The 25004-nt window shown below is 30.7% G+C and overlaps 3 protein-coding genes across 3 annotated transcripts in view; 1 reads left to right on the top strand and 2 right to left on the bottom strand.

Moving 5' to 3' along the window:
* Window positions 1–1163: 1163 nt before the first annotated feature.
* Window positions 1164–3833, bottom strand: LOC111620365 (transmembrane protein 218-like). The gene is made up of 2 exons (XM_023362291.1): window positions 3700–3833; window positions 1164–1496 (listed from the first exon to the last, which is right to left on the bottom strand). Exons 1-2 carry the CDS (start codon window positions 3801–3803, stop codon window positions 1238–1240), a joined length of 363 nt encoding a protein of 120 aa, XP_023218059.1. The 5' UTR covers window positions 3804–3833; the 3' UTR covers window positions 1164–1237.
* Window positions 3812–18819, top strand: LOC111620364 (ubiquitin-fold modifier-conjugating enzyme 1). Its single transcript, XM_023362290.1, has 5 exons — window positions 3812–4083; window positions 10804–10935; window positions 11052–11128; window positions 11193–11283; window positions 18624–18819. Exons 1-5 carry the CDS (start codon window positions 3961–3963, stop codon window positions 18699–18701), a joined length of 501 nt encoding a protein of 166 aa, XP_023218058.1. The 5' UTR covers window positions 3812–3960; the 3' UTR covers window positions 18702–18819.
* LOC111620335 (cilia- and flagella-associated protein 91-like) overlaps window positions 18800–25004 on the bottom strand; it is a 57676-nt gene continuing 51471 nt past the window's right edge. Inside the window, exons 11-13 of the mRNA XM_023362252.1 lie at window positions 21992–22059; window positions 21794–21916; window positions 18800–18952 (exon numbers count right to left, since the gene is read on the bottom strand). Coding sequence (XP_023218020.1) covers window positions 18918–18952; window positions 21794–21916; window positions 21992–22059 — 226 coding nt within the window. The 3' untranslated portion in view covers window positions 18800–18917. The remainder of the gene's footprint in view (window positions 18953–21793; window positions 21917–21991; window positions 22060–25004) is intronic.

The following is a 25004-nucleotide window of genomic DNA, read 5'->3' as shown; positions in this document are numbered from 1 at the left end:
ATGGAACAGAGACAACTGAATACACTGAAAAGTAACAACACTACACTAGTTCGCACTACAATCAGTGTTGTTGAATCATTGTTTTGCTGCACCAGAAGTGACACAAAGTGCAACTCACGAAACCTATGACACAAAGCATGCCATTTTCAAACTCTCACAAATTATTTTCAATATTTTGCATTAAAATCTCGTGACCCCATTTGGGGTTGCGAGATTTTAATGCAAAATATTGTTTAAGAAGCCCTGGCTTAGATGCAACAATGTTAAAGGTACAAAATTCAATGTTTTCAAGAACAAATGATGATACTTGCAGATTTTTGGAAAAGAAAATCTTCCTGAGGTGCTTAAAACTTTGTGCATAGTACTAATAACTGATAGTATACTTATACATAATTTCTTTAATTAGAAATTTAGTTTTTAGTTATGAAATCACAATTATTTTCTAGAAGTTTATTAATTTATATAAGCTTAATACTGTTTTAAACGAAAAAAATTTATTACATAAAAAAAGAAACTTGAAGATTCTTTGTATTCTGCTAGATCTAATTTCTAATAATAATTTCATCTGAAGGCTGAATTTATTAAAAATTTCTTTAATAGTTATAATACAAATTATTCAATTCAAATTGCTTTTCTTGTTGTGATATTCTGAGAAAAATAGCTCAAGTTGAATTTATATTTGAACAATTTTCTTAAAATGCATCATACAAATTATGCTACAATAATAATTTTATATATTTTATTATTTCTTTTATGGAAAAAGTTCTCATATAGTGACGAATTTCACTTTATAATTATATGTTACACCTGTGTAGTTAACTTACTGAATTAATCAATGCATCTTTAACAGTAAATGAGATTAAAGGAACACTAACATCTTCATCTTCAGGCATAGATGGATGAAAATGGAATACTAGTGTCAGTTAGAAAAGATGACAAGATAGAGTAAACAAGCTCTATTACTAGCTAGTTGACTGAGTAAAAAAATATTAGCTTTCCTTCAACTTCATCCACTGTTAAAGGTGTATTGATTTAGTATCTATTGTACTTCATCTTAATGTAGTGATATTCAATAATAATAAATCTATATCATCATAGATTTAATAAATTTTATATTCATTCACTAAAAACTTAATTTAAAAAAATATAATTAAAGGCACAAATTACACAAATTAATTTTATTCAAAGCTATTTACAACATAATAAAATACATTCATTATTTTCACTACAATAATTTTCAGTTGTTATTTGAAGTCCATTTGTCAGATCCTTTAATACGTTTGGCAAAAATTGGCTCCATTAAATATGAAAGTACATTAGAAAATGCAAAAACACAAGAAAGAGTCATTATGATGATCAAAATAATTCTCCATATAAACAAAGAATCATATATTCGAATATCCGATCTTGAATCGTACGTGGGTGGTTCTCGAGGAATCCAGATCAGCAATGTGGTTACAAAAGAAGAAGCGACAAAAGCAGAGGTTGCAATATAACTGAAAAATTAATAAAATTTAAAAAATATATAAAAGAATATTTCAATATAACATATAAAAATGCAGAAAATAAAAATTTAATTGTTTTTAAGTTAAATAAATCAAGGAATTAATTAAATATAATTAAAACTTTGAAGGAAATTTTGTTTTGAATAATAAAGCATCTTTGTGAGTGCAATTAAAAATTTCTTATATATTTTTTACTAATGATTGGTTTTTCTGTCATAGTTTATTGTTTTTTTTAAGTAAAATTGTAGATTTTAGTTCAGAATCACTATTAAGACTTCGAAATTAGTATGTTAAATCTCAAAAATGTATTATTATGAGGGGAAGTCAGTAAATAGGTCACAAACTAATATGTAATAGTTAAAAATGACAGTTAGTTAATAATTAGCAAATAGCTAAATTAGCCAGGAAGAAATTGAACAACCAGACTGGAAACTTCTTGAACAGCCTTAAAGCCCTAGATGATCACCTGTTTGTTTCGGAGGTGATTTTTAGTAGCACAAACATTCCACAAGTGAAAAAGTGATTGAACATGAAATGCATATGTGGCTTAGGCAGCAGATCCAAGACTTATACAGAAGCTTTGATAAAGTGTTGGAATATGTGTGTTAATAATTATGAGGATTAAGTTGAGAATTTAGAGAACTTGTAAATATGATAATAAATGGTTTCACATTTGTATTGTATTAAGTTTTTTTTTAAATATCTATATATACTCTATTTACTGATTTTTTCCTTATTAAAAATTTGTATATAAGCATTTCTATATATTTGAAATAAATATAGGCACATATTATTAATACAGTATTACAGAAATCTGTCATTTGTTTATTTCCTTTACATTTACATATTTCAGTATACTTAAAATATAATAAAAATATTTGATTGATATTAGAATCCAAGATGTGCTGTCATTATTGTATTGATATCAAGGATGGGCTTGAAAGTAAATAGGGTTTAATGAAAATCTTCCAAGACGAAAGATAGAGATAGCTATATGTGTTTGAGAAATATTAGAATCTTAATCTTAACAGAATATAATAATAATATATTTTTATCTTAATAATAATCCTCAATTCTTGAAATTGGTTTAGAAATAATTTAAGCTTATATAATAAAATAAGTGTACAGAGTAGCCATAAAACCTCTATGCATAAGATGATGTACTTGATTATTTATTGGGCAGCAATTTGAAAAAATAGTAGACCTATAAATTCCCACAGTCCTTCCTTAATCTCGAGAACAGAGTTAGATAGACAAAAGCCAAGATTACATATGGAAAGCTTAAGGATAGGAGGTTCTATATGCAAACTGGAAGTCATATTATTTTAATTCAAAAAATTTTCCCTGAAAGGAATTAGATGATTGGCATGACTCAATTTCTTAAGGAAAAGTATGATATACAGGGGCAAGACAGTGCTAATTTGAAGATGGAGAGCATATATTTTAAATTAAATAAATTAAAAAATATGATTGTCACAATGCCAGGCTGCAATTTTTAATGTCAGAATAAAATAATTGCTCTCTTATTTTACAGTTACATTTTTTTGTAACATTTCAGTATAATAGACTATATACAATATAATCTGTCCAATTCTCATTGGAGAATCCATTTGTCCTAATGTTCAAAACTAATCTCTGTTTAAGTAGCCGACATGGATTTGATGCAGCATCAGCTGATAATGAGCAAACTCGGTATTCTACCCCCTAAATTCGTCTTTCCCAATCTTTCTTCTGGTGTCGCTGTCTTCACATTGGCAACTTACTGAAAGTTGCTGCATGTTGGGCAATTAGTTTGCTGACAATGTCAGATCTTGTGGATCTGTGACTTGCAAACTTCCAACAAAAGATGCAACCTCCATGCAAAGTCAAGACTTAATAACTTATGGCAATTCGCTTTGAGCAATTGAGGACCATTCAAGTATACATCAGCAGTAGCGGGAGAATATGTAGATAATTTCTAATTAACATACATGGGTTCTTTATGGCCAGTCTGTATAAAAATAATGAAATAACGAAAACTTTAAATGTCATTGATGAAAAAGGCAATAATAGTGTTTTTAATACGAAATTTCAGGGGGAAAGTATAGAAATGGGCAAATCAAAATATATTATTTAAAAATTTTCCCTATTTCAGATAAAATATCCCTATTAGTTAGGGAGAAATCCCTACATCTGGCAACGTGAATTTACATACCCGAATCCTTTGGTCTTGGCTACTATTATACAGCTAGCGATTGTAAGAGTCCACATTAAAATCAAAATAAATAATCCGATACCAATTCCTAAAATCAGTGCCATCGATTTCTTTCTCTGCAATACAAAGATATTTTTATAATTACATTAAAATATACTGTCTATATTAACATTTTTCTTTTCGAAAAAAGGTGGCGCTGCTAAAACATTCCAGATTTTCACTGCCGTGTGGCAGTTGGCGGGTTTTTGGCTACAAAACAAGATGGTTGACGAAGCTACGAAGAGAACTTTGACTAGTTTACCGTTATTAAAAACGAAAGCTGGACCTAGAGATAAGGAACAGTGGCCATCTAGACTAAAAGAAGAATATCAAGCGTTGATTAAAGTAAGTATTGTATTAATTTTAACTTTAAACAAAATTGATGGCGTATTTCAAGGCCACGTGGCATTTAAAAGCCAAGCAACTTTATTTTCCATTCAACTTTTTATCACAAAAAATATACAAATATTGCATCTACAGTAATCTTATTGGTAATTATGGATGGCAGAATTTGTACAAAGAATTGAACGATTTTAACATATTTTATTTGGAATAGGTTTAACATATGGCTGCAGCTCTGATAAAGCCCCAACCACCTCATTCAGAGATACATTTTTACTAACAAATTACCTAAAAGTTCTTCCCTGAAACGTCTACCCAATTTGTATATGTAGGATATGTGTAAAATAACTGTGAAAGTTTACCTGACACGATTGTTTTTAGTACTCAGTATGACTCAATCGATTGACATTTGCAGAGTGATTGAGAACACACTGCAAATGTTGGCCCTGTCAAATGCATTAAAGTATATTGGCATCAATGGTTTCCACTGCTGCTATGATAGAACATTTCATATTTTATGCATTTCATTTCATATTTTTGGTGTAGCGTGGCAGGGGCGGCCCGCCCCGGGCGGCAAAATTTCACAATAAATAATAATATCTTGTAAAAATTTGAACCATTTCATTTCATATTTTTGTTGCACCTACAATTCGGACCGATTGAAATGAGCACGGAATTTTTCATTACTTATTCTGTGACGAAACTGAATTTTAGTCTTTTAAATTGAGATACCTAAATAAAGGGGCGGTGAAATTTTCCTCCGCCCCGGGCGGCTGACACCCATGCTATGCCACTGCAATAGAATTCATCATCTTTGGTAGATTCTGAAGGATAAGTGTGTAAATAAGATCTTTCACATACCCCACAAAAAAACTGGGGTTGCACTGGGTCGTGTCAGGAAACTAAGGAGGCTACTTCAAAGTTGATGATCACCAGCAGCATGACCAATCCATCAGTATGTCAATTATGTGTTTATGTGTTTTTTTTATTAATAAAATTGAAGACAGTCTGCCCAAAAAGGGATCACCATTTATTATTTCTGTGTTCCAGACAATACACATCGTTGGCAACTGACCTTTCCTTTTAGGCTACTTGTTGCCAGAAGTTTAAAAAGTCCTTTTAAAAAACACAAAATATATATCCAATTAAAATTACAAATAATTTCTAAAAAAAGGAACTGTGACATTCAGACATCTTTCTTGCATCCGTCATACCTTCGTTTGGGGTGATATTGCTTTTATCTACTAAAAACAAGTGCTGGAAACTCAATCTGACGAAAATTTACAGATATTTTTTTATTGTTGTTATAGCGAATTGACTCCATTTACTTGATTGGTAAAATCATGCATAAGTCACTCTGTTGATGTGCCAAAGTATGTTGATCCATGAGAGTACTACCATCAAAAGAAAGTTCTGTACAATTTTGAATTGGAAACAGCAGAGAATGTCTCACAAATGAGTGAAGATTCTTAGTATCCCAAATTCACATGTTGTGTTTGTTTACCTTACTGCTAAGATAGAATGCTGCTTCATCATTTAAATGCATCTTTCTATGAACCCATATTCCATTAGCTCTTGCAATGACTCAGAACTGTAGTCAGCCAAAAACTAGCCTAAAAGTACCACAAAAAAAAATTCACATAAAAAAATGAATTATGTAACAATAAAAACAAGACTTTTCTTTACTAGACATAACTGTTTACAAAATCTTTTTCCAAAATGGTAATGAGAAAAAAATGTGTGGAAAAATACTCTAAAAATTTCGCACATTTATTCTCCACTACTAAGGGGTAGCACCATACCTGACTATTCCATTGTTGAAAGGTTAAGATGGCCATAACATTTAAAATCCAACTGGGGAGATTCAAAATCAGTGAAAATGGGGTCTAAAACTGATGAATATTGCTTATTTTTTAAAATTTATTTATTTGAATAATTTGTTAGTAGTGATAACAAATTATTCAAATAAAGGAAGACACAGTTTCAGAATATATTACAATATTTATTTATTTATTGATCTGTAAATTGGTTATGTTATATTTGTGTGTTAATAAAATGGCTCTATTCAAAGATTGATTCTACAATGAAATACTAAAAACAGTCAAAATTGGGAAGATCTGGGAGGCAGTACTGAATGCAACAACTGTCATTGTGAAAAGGTTTGCCTACTTAATTTCAATGATCATTTCTAATGAATGTATGGCATAGAACAATACTCAAGTACACCTTTGCCATTCTCATTGGGTTTGTACACAGTCTTTTGAGACACACAAATTTGGTGTGTTTGTCTCAAGTGATCAGTGACACACGTGTATCACTAATAATGGAAATTAACCAATATGCAATGAGGATCATTTCTTCTTATTTCGATCATGTGATATTAGCATGGGTTACAGCAGTAAATCTTAAGTGGAGTGTCTATTTTATAAATATATTGTAATTATCATTTATACAGACATTATATTTGCTATAAACGATATTAAATGATACAGTTTTAAAATGAAAGTAATAATCTTGCCTATGTTTCAATAAAATAGGATTTAAGTAATATTCAATAATTGTCAATGAGTCATTCCTAATGAGAATTCCGTGAGGTTCAATATTGCATTTCTTGCTGATCATTTGTTAAGTTATGTGACATCACAACATACTCATTTTGCTTAATGACACTGCTCAGTATCACCCCTCCTGATCACCCTACTTTAGATAATGCAACTACTGGAGTTGATAAGGGTATACATTCAGACATTTCTTCAATAAGCTCCACACAGCTTTTACAGAAAACCATTTCTTGGCTGGCTCTGACCATAGACTTTTGTGGACTGTGCTAAATTGCTTCACCACCCTCATTAGACACCAAAGGATGGCAAGAAACTTTCCTCACAAATGCAACTGGTTCTGTTAAATTGATCATACCATCTGAAGATTGAGTTTTTGGCAGGGTGTACTTTACCATATTGGGTATGAAACTGCTGCTGGACACTATGTTACTAATATAAAATTTTAGGATGCAAAATGCTTTCTCCTGTCCAGTAGCTACCATGTTGCAACAGTGTCACCTGATATCTGATGGTAGAATGATGAACTAATGTAGTCATTTGAGGAAAACTATGATGTGTTTTGTTAGATTCCTGCTATGTTCAAAATCTCCACAGAACATTTTTTTTTTTTTTTGTTTTGTTTTGACTAGTCTGGTACTATATCACTTTTGGAACAGAATATTGTATAGCATTGCAATTGTATGACGTGAATATATTTTAACATAGATTTTCTTTATTTAACAAAAATATTTTATAACAGTCTTCTCAACTTATTAGAACGAGTAAATAAACTGCCACACAAAACCTTGGCGAAGTCCGAAAACATTTGGAAATTACATTAAAGTTCAATTACTGGTTAAAAAGGTTTTGTGTGTGATAGTTTATTTAAAAATATTTTATATATATATTTATAAATAATATAATGTTTTCATTTATTATATATATATATATATATATATTTTCCAAAATTAATTGTGTGTGTAATTTATGATACGTGAATTTATCATAAATTTATGGTATGTGAATTTTTTGTTTATGACAAAAATTACGTACCAAGATAAACGACTTCCAACCACTTAACACTGCGTTGAATAATAACAATCCACGAAAAACCTTTTTTTATGACTCGCATAACACTCGTAAAAAAAGGTTTTTCGTGGATTGTTATTAATTACGTACCATAAAATCATTTACATCAAATGAAATTTTCTGTTGCGGTATTCAGTTGTATGTATGAGTTATAAAGTCATAAAAGAAAAAATTAACTAAACTTTCTCTCAGCTTCATTGTGTGTATGTAGCTTTATATATAATCACTATAAACTTTAACCCATAAATTTACCAATTTCTAATTGTTAGTTCAATCTTTTTGGTTGCAAATTTTGCTGGTAAAACATTGTGGGGACAGGAAAACCTTGTTAATATGGGAGTCTTTGTTCATTACATCAAATGTTGTCCGTGTAACCCTCCCACACTTGATATACCAGGGTTATGGGTTGTGCTATTCAACTTTCTAAAATCATAGGTTGTACAGTTTTTAAAAAAAACATTGTGACATCCTTGGTACTCCATTGTATTTGTTTATTGTTTAAATTATTGTTTATTTTGTTATCAGTTATTTTTTGTATATTAATTCTGTTAATGTTATTAGTGACAGCCATTGTGTATATCATTATAATTTTATATTTGTAATTCTATGTTCTGTGTTCGTGCATGAGAAAAATTTGAAAATGTTGTATCTCTAGATTTCTGATGTTTTGTTCACCATATTGCCTGAAGAGGACGGTTATAAACTATCAAAAGTACTTGTGAATTAAACATATTTTTCTGTAATGCCGGTAGACAGTTGTTTGAATTATATGATTAGAGATTGCTTTTGCTACTTTGATTAATTAATATAAAAATTTTATTTCATTATATAAAAATTTACAAAAGTAAGAATTTACAGATTGCCTTGTAATAACTATTGTAAAGATAGTTTTGTGATGGTATGATATTTTATAATTCTGAATAAATTTTTATGCCTTTAAATTTAAGTGTGGCTACATGCATTAATACTAATCTCAATATATGTTAGAAATTGGACAATTCAAATTAATTAATTTATTTATTTATTTTATTTTACATATTATTGGAACTGTCAACTGACCATCCCTGAAGAGATTTCCACCCCCGAATAACAGAATTTACCCCAAAAAAACAATATAAAATAACAATAAAGAAATCAAATTAAAAAAATTTTTAAAAGAGAGGGAGATCAAGACAAATGATAAAAGGAGATTAAGATAATCATACATTATGATGAAAGCATTGACAATAATGTTTATATTTTATAAAATCTTGATGAAAGTGATGTCCAATGGGCAACATATGATTGATGGATTGATTTAAAAAAAAAGGATCTGTGACTTATGATAAACAATAAAAACGGTTATGTAAACAAGATTGAGATCTGCTTACTCTAGAAGGAACTTTTAACATGAGCCAGTAATTGTTTATGATGCCATTAAAATATTTATAGGTTAAAATTTGGTCAAAATACTTGACTCTTTCTTTAAAATTAATGTAATCCCAGTCTGATTCTTGTGACCTTGTTATTATTAGTGTAAGGGAGATGACAAAATTTGTTTAAAAGGAAATAAACTTTATATATTTCTTTTAATGACCTTGTTTAGTAAAGGAGTTGCCATTGCTCAGATTGGTAAGCAATAATCTATTAAAGACTGGAAGTTTGTAAAAAATATCATTCTTAGTAAAGTTTTTGATAATATGGGTTTACAAAAGAACCATAAAATTCCCCATCAGTTTGTGATATATTTTGCTATTTTTCTATATGTCCTTTAGATATTTATTGTCAAAGATGACTCCCAGATCACTAAATGAAGTTACATAATTTAGAATATGATTATAAATGTGGAAATGGTGGATTTCTAATCAGAGAGAAACATATCACTACAATTTTACAAATATTGATTTTTAAATTTATTTTACTAAAAGTCAGAGAGAATTTTAAGGTCTGTAAAACGTTTGGATCATGATTTAGCATATGCTGATGATATAAAACTCCTATTACTTTAGAATTAATATTGTTGAAGAGATTGTTAATGTATGCAGAGAAAAATAGACTGCTCAGAATTGAACCTTGTGGAATGCCACTAATGGGGAAAATCTAGAAATTCAAAATTGTTTATCTTGCATAGTCTTGATAGAAATAATTGTTTATCCAACTTAATAAAACAGGGTTAATATCAAAGTATTCATGGGGATATGTAGAAGTATGTTAGGTAGAACAAAATCAAAAGCTTGTGAGATATCAAGATAAATGACATAGGTATCTTTATTATTTTCAAGATTGTCTAAGATGATAAAAGGGTTTCAAGTAGATTAGTGTTAGTTGAGTGGTGGTGAATACCGGTGTTGAATAAGATATAGTTTAGAAGTTACTGGTGTATACATTTTCTGGTATATACATATCTCAAATAATTTTAGCATTGCTCTCCAGCAATGCTAAAATTATTTGAGATATGTATAGGGTGATAGGTCTGAAAGAGTTAGTATCTTTTTTGCTGATAACTTTTATAGTAGAATAACTTCATTCCAAAACAATGGTATTATGTTGGATTAATCTAGAGAAAAGTTTAGACAATATGACGCCTGTAGAGGGTTGTAATTTAGATAAAAATATGACTGGTACATGATCAGGAACTAAAATTAGACAGTTTTAGTCTGCTGATAGCCTGTTTGACTTCTAGAAATGATAAACTGAAATGATTGTTAAAATTATTATATGAAAGACAAGAAAATTCAGCTTCAGAAAGAAAACATGAAAAAATCTGGCTTTAATATTGCTGTAGATGTCATGTATCATGTCATTAGGTATGTGTTGTGTTTTCTTAAGGTATTTTATGGGTCATAATTTTAGCAATTTGTTAATTTACTCTTTCTTGTATTTTGTATGTTATGTAGAACAACATTTTAAGTAGTTTATGTTTTAAAAAGTTGTAAATCTTGCATAACTTAATTCTTCATTAATTTTCTTTTTAATTTGCATTGGCAAATGTACCTCAGATGATTAGACAGTCAATTTTGAGTTAGGAAAACACAATCTAAATTATCTTAATGTTAAAACATTATTTTTAATTTTAAATACAGTTTTAATTAATAATTTACTGATAATATTTCAGTATGTAGAGACCAATAAAGAAAAGGACAATGATTGGTTTCGGTTAGAATCAAATAAAGACGGAACCCGTTGGTTTGGAAAGTGCTGGTATATTCACGAACTTATGAAGTATGAATTTGATATAGAATTTGACGTAAGCTGATAAGTTTCGCATTATTATATATATATATATATATATATATATATTTATTTATTTATTTATTTTTAATTATGAAAGTAATTTATTAATTACAAATTCTATTGTTAAAGATTCCGGTAACGTATCCAACTACGGCACCAGAAATTGCTCTTCCTGAATTAGATGGTAAAACTGCCAAGATGTACAGGTAATTGATTGAGATTCTGTTATAGAAACTTGCAAATTTATTTAATATATTTCACATATTACAGGGGTGGAAAAATATGCATGACGGATCACTTCAAACCATTGTGGGCTAGGAATGTTCCAAAATTTGGCATAGCTCATGCCATTGCTCTTGGTGTAAGTAATTTTTTTTATATATATTTAATATTGTATTAAGTTAGGTTTGTTAATTAAGTCATGGCAGCATGTGTAAACAAATATTTGTATGGGTTTCTATCTCTGTTATCTATTATGGATCAGCTAAGGGAATCAAAGGGCATTGTTCTGTTTTCCATGACTGTACCATTCCTCCTTGAATCTCTAACTTACAAATTTTAATATGTATAGTGAGTGTAATGATTTGTTTGGAATGAATGAATTATTTATTTCATAAAAATTCATTAAATTTTGCACATTAACATATGTTATGCAATGCAAAATATAAAATTATTACTTTTTCAATTTATTTTATGGAAATTAAATCAAAACTTTGTAATAAATCTTCCTGTAAGTTTGAAGCCATCTTTCTGTGAGGAACCAGGGTTACTGTGTGCACCCTAACCCATTTACCAGCAATGATCTGATGAAAACCACTCACATTGTCACTGGATGGCATATTTTTGCTGCATGTTCTCCCAGATTCTGGGATCAGCTGGTCAGGTCAAGTGTGGGTTGAGCGAGGTCATCGATAAAGTGTTGGCAATACTCAAGTAAAAGCCATCATTAATTAATTAAACTCAATAAGAATAAAATTTAATGAACAACTATAATTTAAACAAAGGTTACAGGAGTCAGATCATAATATCGAGTAATGAGCTGAGTATAAAGGATGATAAGCTTATTCAATCTACCTAATTCACTAATAACACATTAAGGGGCTGAGAGAGAGTTTACAAAAGTCAGTGAAGCATCCTCCCTCTTTCTCTTTTTTGTGATTCTGGATTGGTCTAATTGAGATCTTCGCTGGACAGTCAGGTCTGGGAGAGGTTGTTCCCAATGGACGATTGCCCCAAAGTTTGAGTGCTTTGTTGTTATATCCTCAATGATATTACTAATTGTACTAATGAAACGGGACACATATAGAAATGGCTTACATGAGTACATTCACTACACTGAATGCACTAAGGCCCCTAGCAGGTATTTGGAGAAGATTCAAACAAGGGTTAAATGTACAGTTAATTAGCCATTAGCTGGAGTACTCAAAGTAACCAGAGCATCAGCCTTGGCACCAATTTTCCCTCACTTATTTGCCTTTGCCAAGCTCCATAAAACTGGTAAACAACTAATCTGGTAGTCAACAAATCAAGATCTCCATTTATTCTTATGGAGTGCATGCTCAACTTTTTTATAAACAGCAACATGGAACAATATTCACACACTGCATCCAATCCTGTGGAGTTGATTTATAGATTAAATGCTCTTGGCAACTTGGAGGGCATCTATTTCATGGTATGTGACTTTGAGTCCATGTTCTCTTTCATTCATATAGAGCCATGTTTTTGTTTAATTACAGGACTTCCTCATTTGTAATATCAATGACTCTTCCAGACATATTTCCAACATCTTGGAGTTAGCACATCTTATGTGTCACTTGGCCTTTTTTGTATTTGAAGGAGATACTTTCCTTCAAGGTAGAGAAGTACCCATGGGTAGTCCCATCTCAAGAATGCTTTGTGAATTGGTGGTGAGGCACATAGAACAGTATGTCTTACCTGGTGTGAGTAATGAAATTATGTTACTAGATATTATATATATATATATTATGTACACTAGATATGTGGATGATGTATTGATTATTTGGGGAAAGAAACTGAACTTGTCAGCGTTCATCAAGGCTTTCAATAACACTTATGGCCTCTCGTTGCAGGCAGAACAACAAGCTCCACCAGCGTACACTTTCTTGATGTAGACATTTAGACATTGCATTACAACAGGGCTGGTTAACAACTAAGGTATTCCGTAAGACCTCGTATGTGCTGCTTTTCATCCATGCAAAATCATATGATCCTTTTTAGTTACAAGATCTCCACTTTTAAGGCCGTGGTAAGAAGAGCTTACACCCATTGTTTGATGGCAGAAGATAGGAGAATGGAACTGGAGTATATTTCAAGTGTAGCTAAGCAGTATGGGTGCCCTGCACACCTTATTAATACTCTGGTTGCACACCAGGAACAATCAGTAGAAACAGCACTTCCAAGAGACAAGTCCTTTTTACCTGTTACTTACAACAAGATCCTTACCAATATCTACAAAGAAATAGCCCACTTTAAGAGTAACGGGATCACTTACAAGAGATCTCCAACAGTTTTCTCTTGTTTAAGAAACAATAACAAGAGAGAACTGAAACAAGAAACGATTGGATTGAAATAATATCCCAGATGTCAAATAGGATATTCCATCTCTATTTACAATCATAGGGTGAACCATCCTTGTGAATATATTGGTGCTACTTCATGTTGCCTAAAAGCAAGGATCAAGGAACAAAAATATACCATTCAGAAAGGTCTTTCCACCACAGCATTTACCTCTTTCACCATTGATAATGATGTCAGGGTTGATTTTGATAATGCAAGATTACTGCAATGATGTGTGGACCAGACCAACCTAAAATATCTCAAACTGCTGGAGATATTTAAAGTGTTTAAGAGGGAAACAGCGATCAGTTTTAAAGAAATGGACTCGTTAGCAGTTGCATGGAAGGCCTACTTTGATGTAAAATAGATCTTCGTCAAGTTTGTCTTTATAATTTATATAAACATCAAATTTTCTAAAATAGGAAGCCAGTTTGAAAAATAATTTTTTATATGCAACATTGAGCATGCACATAACTTCACAACGTGCAACTTTTGGTTCTTTGAATTTGCTTTTACAAACATTCAATACATAGAAACCTGATGATGGTGGCCATTAAAGACAGAGGAAAATGTTTGTTCTAAAGAGAATTAACTGCTGATTTATAGGTAATTGCTTATTTATTTGTTATATCCTCCTTTTGCTTGGGAAAATGATCAGGTGATCAGAGTTTTTGGAGACAAAGTTGCAGGTGTTGGGTCATAGGTGGGCCGGCAACGATGGTAAGATGATGTCTAAATGGATTGGATAGTGTTATGTTTAATTCGTGAAATGTTAGATTCATCCTGTTTACTTGTTCAAATGTTGACATTCTCATCTTTTAACAATGGATTGTTATAATTTCTTAGTGTTTGTTGATGAGAAGGGTGACATTCAATTATTTTTCTGTGTGATGTTTTCTTAATGATTGTGATGGAGAATTGGCTAAATTCTTAAAGAAAGGTCAGGTTCTAGATCTCACATTTCCATCATCAATGATTCATATGAAATACCTCTAAACACACAGCTGTGACAAGATTAAAAATGTTTGGTTAAGGAAAAACTAACATATGTAAAACTGTTACCAATTATAATACTTCTATGATCAACAGGACCAATAGCCTATGCCTTTGGCCCAGGAATTCATTCAATCCCTTAATCATTCCAGTTATATTGTATATTACCAAATAATGTCCAGTTTAGTTTCTGTAGAAATAAAGCAACACCACTTGCATTGCTAGATTTACTGCTATATTTTGGATGCATTTTTGAAGCACTAATTACTAAAGTTTATAAAAATGCAAACAATAGTGAAAAATGCCATTTCTCTAATGTTACAACTTCCAGCACAATGTTACAACTACAATTTCATGAGTGGCCTTGAAACCTCAGAATTCACATAAAAGAGATGGCAATACTTAATAGAAATAAGCCCACGTTAATTATTTATTAAAAATGTATTACTTATTGCTGACCAAAGATTGACTTCAATCTTTCTCCTGACCCCATGAACAACAAGAGAACTTCAGAATCCACACAAAATTTAAATTTTAGACATAGGGTCAAATTATTTGTAAGTTGAATGTTCGTAAGTAGAGGAGTACCTGTATAAGATTTTAGCTCTTCTAAAATGTATTATTGAGTGGCAAATGATAAGAACTCATTGCTGCAAGTAGCATCTGTTTACACATAGATCCCAACCTAGCAGGGTTGTCATAACTGCTATGCTATTCATTTGTACATCAATGAACTTCCAGACCCCTTGTGTTGATTGGTCTGATTCTTCTCACCATGATTTGATCCATATGATGATGTCTGGCTTATAGCAAATTCAATTTATAACTTGAAATCTTAAAAAGACTAACCTTGATTTGGACTTGGGTTGCCATGGAATGGCCCACCAAGATGTACATTTAATAATTTGAAATTTCAAAATAGAAACCTACAGTTAAAGTTGCCATAAGCTGTGATGAGGCCCATATTGAACTAATGGTTGGTATTTGACAGCTGTCGGTAAAAAATTAAATAATACCAATTACGAGACCTACACAACAAAATTATTTTTATATTATATTATTTGCTCATCATTGCTTATTAGTAAATTCCAATCTTATAATTTGTTTTCAAAAATATATTTGCTTGTATTAAGCATTTGTATAAGTTATCTAAAATACTTACTTTTTTCATCAATGCACAATTGCATCATACAGATGTCCATCACAATTCTGCTGACCCTACAAACATACATGCTGCATAGTAATGAGTGTCAAAACACAGCTTAGATGCTTAATGAGGTTTCTGTATTATTTTAATTAATCCTTCACCCTTTTGTAATGCAAATAATTTGATTTCTTTCTGATCTTGTAATTAGTTTTTTTTTTTTTCCTTCTTTCTCATTACCGACATATTTGAAATACTGCTTGCCCCACATTCCTAGAATCCCTCTCTAAGTCAAAAAGCTGGATGTTTGGTTCCTAAGATTACACCACAGGAACTGCTAGTAGTCACCTTAATGAAATTGCAAGATCCAAAATGTTAACGCGATGATGCAAGAAAAGTTTGCATCAGAGTTTGTTAAAAATTCAAAAACTTTATTAAATTAGAAATGCTAGTACTGGACTTTGTTGTAATACTTTTGACAAAAAACGAAAATATGACTTAAAATTCAACAGCTACACACAGCCAGCATAAGCAAAGATGATCTTGTTGGGTCACTTTGACAATGTTCTTTCATTCATTGAAGATTTGCATATTATAAGCAAAAATGTATTTCTTGTAAGCATGTATGTCTACCAACATCCACTTACAGGAATAAATCCTAAGTAATCTGTTTATGAATGTGACTAATATTTTATTCATTATTTAAATGAAACTCTAGTTGGAAAGTGTTGTGATTTAACATAGGGCCGAGTTATAACTAAATATTATATATAGTTAGTTATATTAAATATATACAGTAGAACCTCGAAAACTCAGCTCTCGATAACCCGGCACTCCGGATAACTCGGCCACACCCTGGCAGGGCAAAAAAATCCTTAGTTAATTAATTTTCATTATAGACAGCTTTATAAAAGTATAAAAGCTCTCATAAAGTATTTTTCTGAGGTCTGTCTTATCAGGTAAATTACTGTACACAGTGTATTCATTAATTTTCATTTTCATGTAGTANTTTGCTTGTATTAAGCATTTGTATAAGTTATCTAAAATACTTACTTTTTTCATCAATGCACAATTGCATCATACAGATGTCCATCACAATTCTGCTGACCCTACAAACATACATGCTGCATAGTAATGAGTGTCAAAACACAGCTTAGATGCTTAATGAGGTTTCTGTATTATTTTAATTAATCCTTCACCCTTTTGTAATGCAAATAATTTGATTTCTTTCTGATCTTGTAATTAGTTTTTTTTTTTCCTTCTTTCTCATTACCGACATATTTGAAATACTGCTTGCCCCACATTCCTAGAATCCCTCTCTAAGTCAAAAAGCTGGATGTTTGGTTCCTAAGATTACACCACAGGAACTGCTAGTAGTCACCTTAATGAAATTGCAAGATCCAAAATGTTAACGCGATGATGCAAGAAAAGTTTGCATCAGAGTTTGTTAAAAATTCAAAAACTTTATTAAATTAGAAATGCTAGTACTGGACTTTGTTGTAATACTTTTGACAAAAAACGAAAATATGACTTAAAATTCAACAGCTACACACAGCCAGCATAAGCAAAGATGATCTTGTTGGGTCACTTTGACAATGTTCTTTCATTCATTGAAGATTTGCATATTATAAGCAAAAATGTATTTCTTGTAAGCATGTATGTCTACCAACATCCACTTACAGGAATAAATCCTAAGTAATCTGTTTATGAATGTGACTAATATTTTATTCATTATTTAAATGAAACTCTAGTTGGAAAGTGTTGTGATTTAACATAGGGCCGAGTTATAACTAAATATTATATATAGTTAGTTATATTAAATATATACAGTAGAACCTCGAAAACTCAGCTCTCGATAACCCGGCACTCCGGATAACTCGGCCACACCCTGGCAGGGCAAAAAAATCCTTAGTTAATTAATTTTCATTATAGACAGCTTTATAAAAGTATAAAAGCTCTCATAAAGTATTTTTCTGAGGTCTGTCTTATCAGGTAAATTACTGTACACAGTGTATTCATTAATTTTCATTTTCATGTAGTAAACGCTCTAAGCCTTCATAAAGGACGTACTTTTCCTTTGTTTAAGGGTATTTGGGCAGTTTATTCTCTGTTATATTCTCAAGTAAACAATACATAAAAGTACAGTACAGTATTTTCTGAGGAAACACTCGTACTTATTTTTTTAACCCCATTCCCGATAACCTGGCATTTTCACAAACTCAGCCACCCTTCGGTCACATTAGGCCGAGTTTTCAAGGTTCTACTGTAGTTATTATTTAATAACTATATATCAAAAATTCTCTCTTGCTACCTCCCAGAAAATTTTGGAAACCTGCTCTTTCCATAAAGAATTTAAAAGGTGATTACAAAGTCTAGGGGTCCTAGCTCTCACACATTGAATTTATGCTGTGCTTATAATCATTTTTGTATATTACCATAACCTGTTTAATAAGATATTTTTCCAATGTTGCTATACATGTGTGCGTGCATGTGTGTGTGTGTGTGTGTATGTATATATATATGTGCACTTTTCTTACAATAAATTCTGTGAAAAATACAGTGGTACCTCAGGATACGAAATTAATCCGTTCTGAAACTGAGATCGTATCATGAAAATGAATCATCTTTTCCCATACGATTACATGTAAAACCAAATAATTCGTTCCAACGCGAAAAACATACTCAAATTAAAGCCAAGTAATACATTAAAAAAAATAACTGTAGTAAGAAAAACAAGTGAAAAATGCGAACTAATGGAACGTCGTATGGTGAGTTTTTGTTCGTATCGTGGAACAAAAATATGTTGAATTTCATGTCGTATCCTGAAAATTTCGTATGCTGGGGTGTTCGTAACCTGAGGTACCACTGTAATAGGCTTTAGAAAGCATACAACTAACTATAATAATAATAATTATTAAATACATTTTACTTTATGAATATATACAAAAGTTATGTATACTATATCAAATATGATGTTTTTTTTACAGCTAGGTCCATGGCTTGCAGTGGAAATTCCAGAAATGATATCCCGGGGAGTTATTGTACATAAAGACAGCACAGAATAACATCATGTTTTTGAGAAAGATATAAATTAAAAATGAGATTTGTGCATTTTGTATATACAAAATTTACTTGTGAATATTGAAAATCGAACATTTATATATTTTATTTTCAATCAGAATAATTACAGTTTTTGAAAAATTTATTAAACATTTAAAATTTTCAATTATTATATTTATTTTTTGTTCAATACAAATAATTTTTACATTTTTTATGTCTTATCACTTTTCTTCTGTAATCCAATCTGATTCTTCACCTAAAAATAAAATGAACAAGTTTGTTTTATGCATAAAACACTATAATATGAATTCTTAATGATATAAAATTTTATTCCTGTTTGTTTAGATGAATCATCATCATAAAACAAATAATATATTTAACTTTATATGTAAACAGAATATTTTAACTCAGCTGAAAACTTCTATAAATATTATTAAAAATAGCAAGAAATTTTTTGGAGCAATTACATATGCATTATTTAAAAAACATTTTGCTCATAAGATTTACCATCAATTTTGGAAATGATAAATATAATTATTTTTTATATTTTTGTCATTATGACTAATATAAACTGTTACTAATGATAATTTGATAATTTTATAATGTGTGCACTGTTTGGTAAAGCAGCTTTAATGCATCTAGATAAGAAAATAACATTTCATTTGAAATGGTTTTCTTATTCTTATCCAGCTGTATTAAGGCTGCTTTTGGACCAAATTGTCTGGCAGTATTTTTAATATTTAACTCTTTCTGCCCTGTAGGCACTAAGAGGGCTTCTTTTTTAGCAAGCCCACAATGGGGCAGCCTAGTGGTGAGGGACAGGACCCGACATATCTAGACAGACCACCCCCCAAAAATTCCTGGGGATTTCTCGACCCATCTGGATTTGGTTCCAAGTCTCCCAGAGCAGTAGACTTTGACCACTCAAGCCATTTGGCCATCATCTGGCAGTATTTAATACCGTTAAGCACTTAACTTGTAAGAGATATATTCTTTAGTGTAGGTATGACATTCTACACTTTAATATCAGCTTGTAAAGGTGAAATTTAAGACAGTTTGAAAAATTAATTCAACAACAATTACACTTTGGTCTTGTAGATAATCACCATCAATATTAAAAACATCTTGCTACCTTTGCTACAAACTTTCAATCCAATTAGCATAGAATGACTGGGATTTTTTCTATGTTTCTATTGTTCTCACCTGGATATTTGCAATATGATTACCAACTATTTCATGCCCTGCAGAGTCAGTTGACATAAAATCTGGATTGTGATGGATGAGGCAGAACCTCAGCTCAGATTGGCCAGTTTTTCTAAGGTCGTTTTTACTGTGCTGGTGCATTGTGGTGATATTGGACTTCATCCAAAAATTCTACTGTGAACAATCTTGCTTTTCATAGCAACTACTGGGCACATGGGGCAGCCACTTGCCAAGAGCATGAAGGTGATTGGTAGTGGTTGTATTGGAACACTCAAGTTGTCAAGCTAATTTTCTGGTTGTCAACTGTGGATTATTGTGTATCAGTTAAGGAGATCATCTGGTGGAATTGCCTCCTGTATGGGATTCATCTTGAAGTGAGAAATCTTCATCCTTGAATTTCTTGAACCAATTGTAACAGGTTTCTTGTTGACTGGTATACTCACCAAATACCTTGCAGAAGACATTGCAGACACTTTTGAAGTGATTGAGAAACAGCATGCAAATGTGTTCTTTTTGTAAATTGTTCATATTGTCAGACATTGCTGATGCATTTATTTCCAATGAAATATGTGATGAAATGCCCCCTGGTTACTCTACTTACATACTAGTGATGTGCCGGATATCCGTGGGAAAAAAAGATCCGTATTCATATCCGTTACTTTTTAGCAGATCTTTAATGGATCTTTTATCTTAATGAATTTCATTACTAATAGAAATTTTAAAGATAGGTAGCAATAAAATACTAATAACTTCAATTCAAATCACTTTTTATTTCTTAAAATCACATATTTGGCACATTAATATTGCAAAAATTTTATCATGCAAAATTCATTTACTATCATAAAATATTTCCTTATTACACAACTAAACTTTTTTGCCAACATTGTTTTTATTTCAATTTAACTCAACACACTCCAAAAATACAAATGTAATCTACGCTATCCCGTGTCACACTAAACTATAAACAAAAACACGCGCAGTGCAAGTAAAAAAAGTCACGTTACTAACGCAAAGCGTCAACTATTAGTCCAAGGTCACGCACCAACTGAGTACAAAAGTTGACACCAATATCCACAGATCTAGACACTAATGATCCGTATCCACGGATATACATTTTTAACGATCTGGTACATAACTATTATATACCCACATTTGAACATTCTACAACATTTTTTTCTGTCATTTGTAGAAAAAAAATCATGTCGTCTAAATTTCACCTTTCCAATCTGATATAATTTATGGCAATTTTTTGTTTTGCAGTTACTCTAAACTTATCAATAATTGTAAATAATATGTAATTTAGAGCTAAATTTTAAAATATCAATGGTAAAATAAAACATTGTAATTTATACGCATTATTTTAAACTAAAAACAGATGAATCACATGTGTTTGTCATAATATCCAAATTAACAAATTTTATGAGACATTAAGGATTAAATTTTGATTTCCACAGAACCAGAAAAAAATAAGATACTTTAGTGCTACCAGAAATAAATTAAATTTTAAACACTTTTTTAACTGCACCATTTTTTCTCTAAAGTTATTTCTACTTAAATATTTCATTTCAATGAGCAAGGTCAGTTTACTGATAATTCAGTTATAAAGAAGCTATTTTGTTTCTCTAAATATATTTCAATAAATATTTGCCTAGATGTTGATTGAGGGGAAAAATTATTTAAAAATTGTTCACATAAATGAACTTATTTGTTCGGATCAACAAGCTGGAATTACCACATTTACAAATTCTTATGAATTTTATCCATCATTAAACTAAAGAAATGAGAATTTAAATCATTAGTTTATTATCGGGAATATGAATTATAACTTTTTGATTAACTAAATTAAGAACATTTTAATTGATTTTGTTTTGTAAATTGACTAGATCATCATTACCATTTAAATCAAATGAACAAATTTCCTCTTCTAACATAAGAGATTCTGAAACAGCCACTTCTGTATCTATAGCTTGATCTTTGTCTGGAGATGAAGATTTTCCTTTTTCTGTAGTCTTCATTTCTTTAAAAGATTTATTATAAAAATAATTTACCATTATACCATAATTTCATGTAATGTTTATAAGTAGATTTTTACCAGAGACACCAAAGTCTTGCTCTTTTTGTATAAGAAAATCAATTTCTCCATCATCATTTGGATATCTCCTGTTTATAAAAATATAAATTATGTATTTTTAATTAAGTTATAAATAATATTTTAAAACTAATTTTTAATACAGTAAGACCCCACTTAGCGCTGATTCAATATAACATGGTCTGCTCAAAGCCTAAAAAAGCTCAAAATTTATGCTGATTTAAATTATTACGGCATTTTGTTTATTTGTATATAATATGACTGGTTTGTGTTTGCAAATAATCAGCAAAAGGTGGCAAAAAGGTGTATTTTCTTTAAATCTATGTTTGTTTGGTGCAATTTTGGAAGAAAATATAACATCATGGATGTCATAGAAAATATCGACTTTGCTTGGTAAGAATTAACTGATTAATGCATGAAGAAGTGTGGAAGAAGTTATGGCTGAAGGTATCCAAGAATTCTCAACGAGAAGAGCCTATTGCTGTATTGTTAGGTTGACCAAACTCAACTTAATCGATATAGCAGGATTAGATGCAGACGAACTAGATATTGAGGAGTTACAGCAGGTTTCTGGTGAGCCTTACAAACGATGACCTTCAAGAACTGGCAGAACATGGAATTCATGTGGAACTGGAAAATAGTGATTCTGAAAACAAAAAACCCAAAAAATTTCTCTACAGATTTCCTTAGTAAAAGTTTATGATAACTGAAATCGATGATCAAATTGTAGTGAATGATTCAGATTTTGAAAGGAGTGCAAAAGCAAAACAAGATGTTTTGGATGCGATCTTCTGCTGCCGACATTTGTTTAAGGAAAGATAAATGAAGTTTCAAATGAAACTTCATGACTTTATTGCAAAAGAACAACAATTTCAGAAAAGTCAGGACATTCATCACAAAAAAAATGAACTTAACATATAAACATATGCACACAGAAATGTAATTTAACATATATTATTATACAAGTTAATATAAAAATAACTTAAAGTAAAATTGGTTTATTTTTGGTCACGTGTTCCCCTATCCCTATTTACTATGTTAAAATGACCTCATTTAACACTGTTTCATTTAGCACTTTGTTGTCTAGGAACACATCCCCTGCATTAAGTGGGGTCTTACTGTATATACAGTATACATTTGAAGAAAAAAAAATTTAAAATTCATACACAGTGAAATCTTCTAATTTTCATTAGAAGGCCTAATCAAAAACAAAAAAATATTGATACTCTCTTATAGGCCTATGTATCTGTCTACACATATGCAGGTATCCCTTGATTAATGCAATTAATCCATTCCTCGATGCTACCACATATATCAAAATTGTATTAATCAAGTGCAGTGGTACCTCAGTACTCAACTGAACAATCAACACTCTCTAGAACAAATTTTCGATTAATAAATACTTTATTTTAGTGAATTTGCTAGTTTTGCTGAGAAAAACATATGTTAAGTCTGTTAAAGCCACATTAAAACTTCTGCCACATTAAAAATGATTTCCAAAATTAATTTCGCACATTAATCAAATCCCACATTAAACAAGGGATGCCTATACTAAATCAAAAAAACCTATAGTAGTAATATTTTTTTCCTACTGTCAAATTTGTTAATTAATGCAGACTGAACTTAATTTGCATTAACTTTTTTAAAAGATGAAAAGTACTTCTAAATAAAAAATTACAAGTTTAACAATAAACCTTCAACATTTATAATGTTTACTTGGTTTCTTTTGGAATTGTGAGCATACAAAAACAATCTCAGACTCAAATGCATTATGCTTTGGTAAAACAGTACTGGTTTGAGCTTGGATTCATCATTACCACCACCTTGCTTCTCATCTAACTTTCACTTTCCACCTCACAAAACATTTCTTCCACACACAGCACATTCATTATATGTTACAAGCTCATGGGTCCATGGATACATAGTGTTAAAGACCATATGTTTGAATTTTAGAATTTCTCAGAAAATATAAAATGAGTTAACTTTTAAACATAGTTTTTTTTTAATTAATTTTTATATGATAAATTTGAAATAAGATAAACATAATCAAGAACGTTTTTGAATTATGGAAATTATAATTATCACAATTTGAAAATTTACCTCCATATTTCTTATTCTTTCCTATTTTTAATTATATGATCTGTATGAATAGTTTTGACATTCCATTCTGAGACAATGGAATTTCAAAATTAAATGTTAACAAAACAACATGGTTGAANTTTGTTTAAGGGTATTTGGGCAGTTTATTCTCTGTTATATTCTCAAGTAAACAATACATAAAAGTACAGTACAGTATTTTCTGAGGAAACACTCGTACTTATTTTTTTAACCCCATTCCCGATAACCTGGCATTTTCACAAACTCAGCCACCCTTCGGTCACATTAGGCCGAGTTTTCAAGGTTCTACTGTAGTTATTATTTAATAACTATATATCAAAAATTCTCTCTTGCTACCTCCCAGAAAATTTTGGAAACCTGCTCTTTCCATAAAGAATTTAAAAGGTGATTACAAAGTCTAGGGGTCCTAGCTCTCACACATTGAATTTATGCTGTGCTTATAATCATTTTTGTATATTACCATAACCTGTTTAATAAGATATTTTTCCAATGTTGCTATACATGTGTGCGTGCATGTGTGTGTGTGTGTGTGTGTATGTATATATATATGTGCACTTTTCTTACAATAAATTCTGTGAAAAATACAGTGGTACCTCAGGATACGAAATTAATCCGTTCTGAAACTGAGATCGTATCATGAAAATGAATCATCTTTTCCCATACGATTACATGTAAAACCAAATAATTCGTTCCAACGCGAAAAACATACTCAAATTAAAGCCAAGTAATACATTAAAAAAAATAACAGTAGTAAGAAAAACAAATGAAAAATGCGAACTAATGGAACGTCGTATGGTGAGTTTTTGTTCGTATCGTGGAACAAAAATATGTTGAATTTCATGTCGTATCCTGAAAATTTCGTATGCTGGGGCGTTCGTAACCTGAGGTACCACTGTAT

Source organism: Centruroides sculpturatus, unplaced genomic scaffold (genome assembly GCF_000671375.1).
Source record: "Centruroides sculpturatus isolate CEXI.00-Female unplaced genomic scaffold, Cexi_2.0 scaffold32, whole genome shotgun sequence".
Taxonomy (NCBI): Eukaryota; Metazoa; Arthropoda; class Arachnida; order Scorpiones; family Buthidae; genus Centruroides; species Centruroides sculpturatus.
Note: the sequence above shows the minus strand (reverse complement) of the source record. Positions and strands in the feature narration are given on the sequence as shown.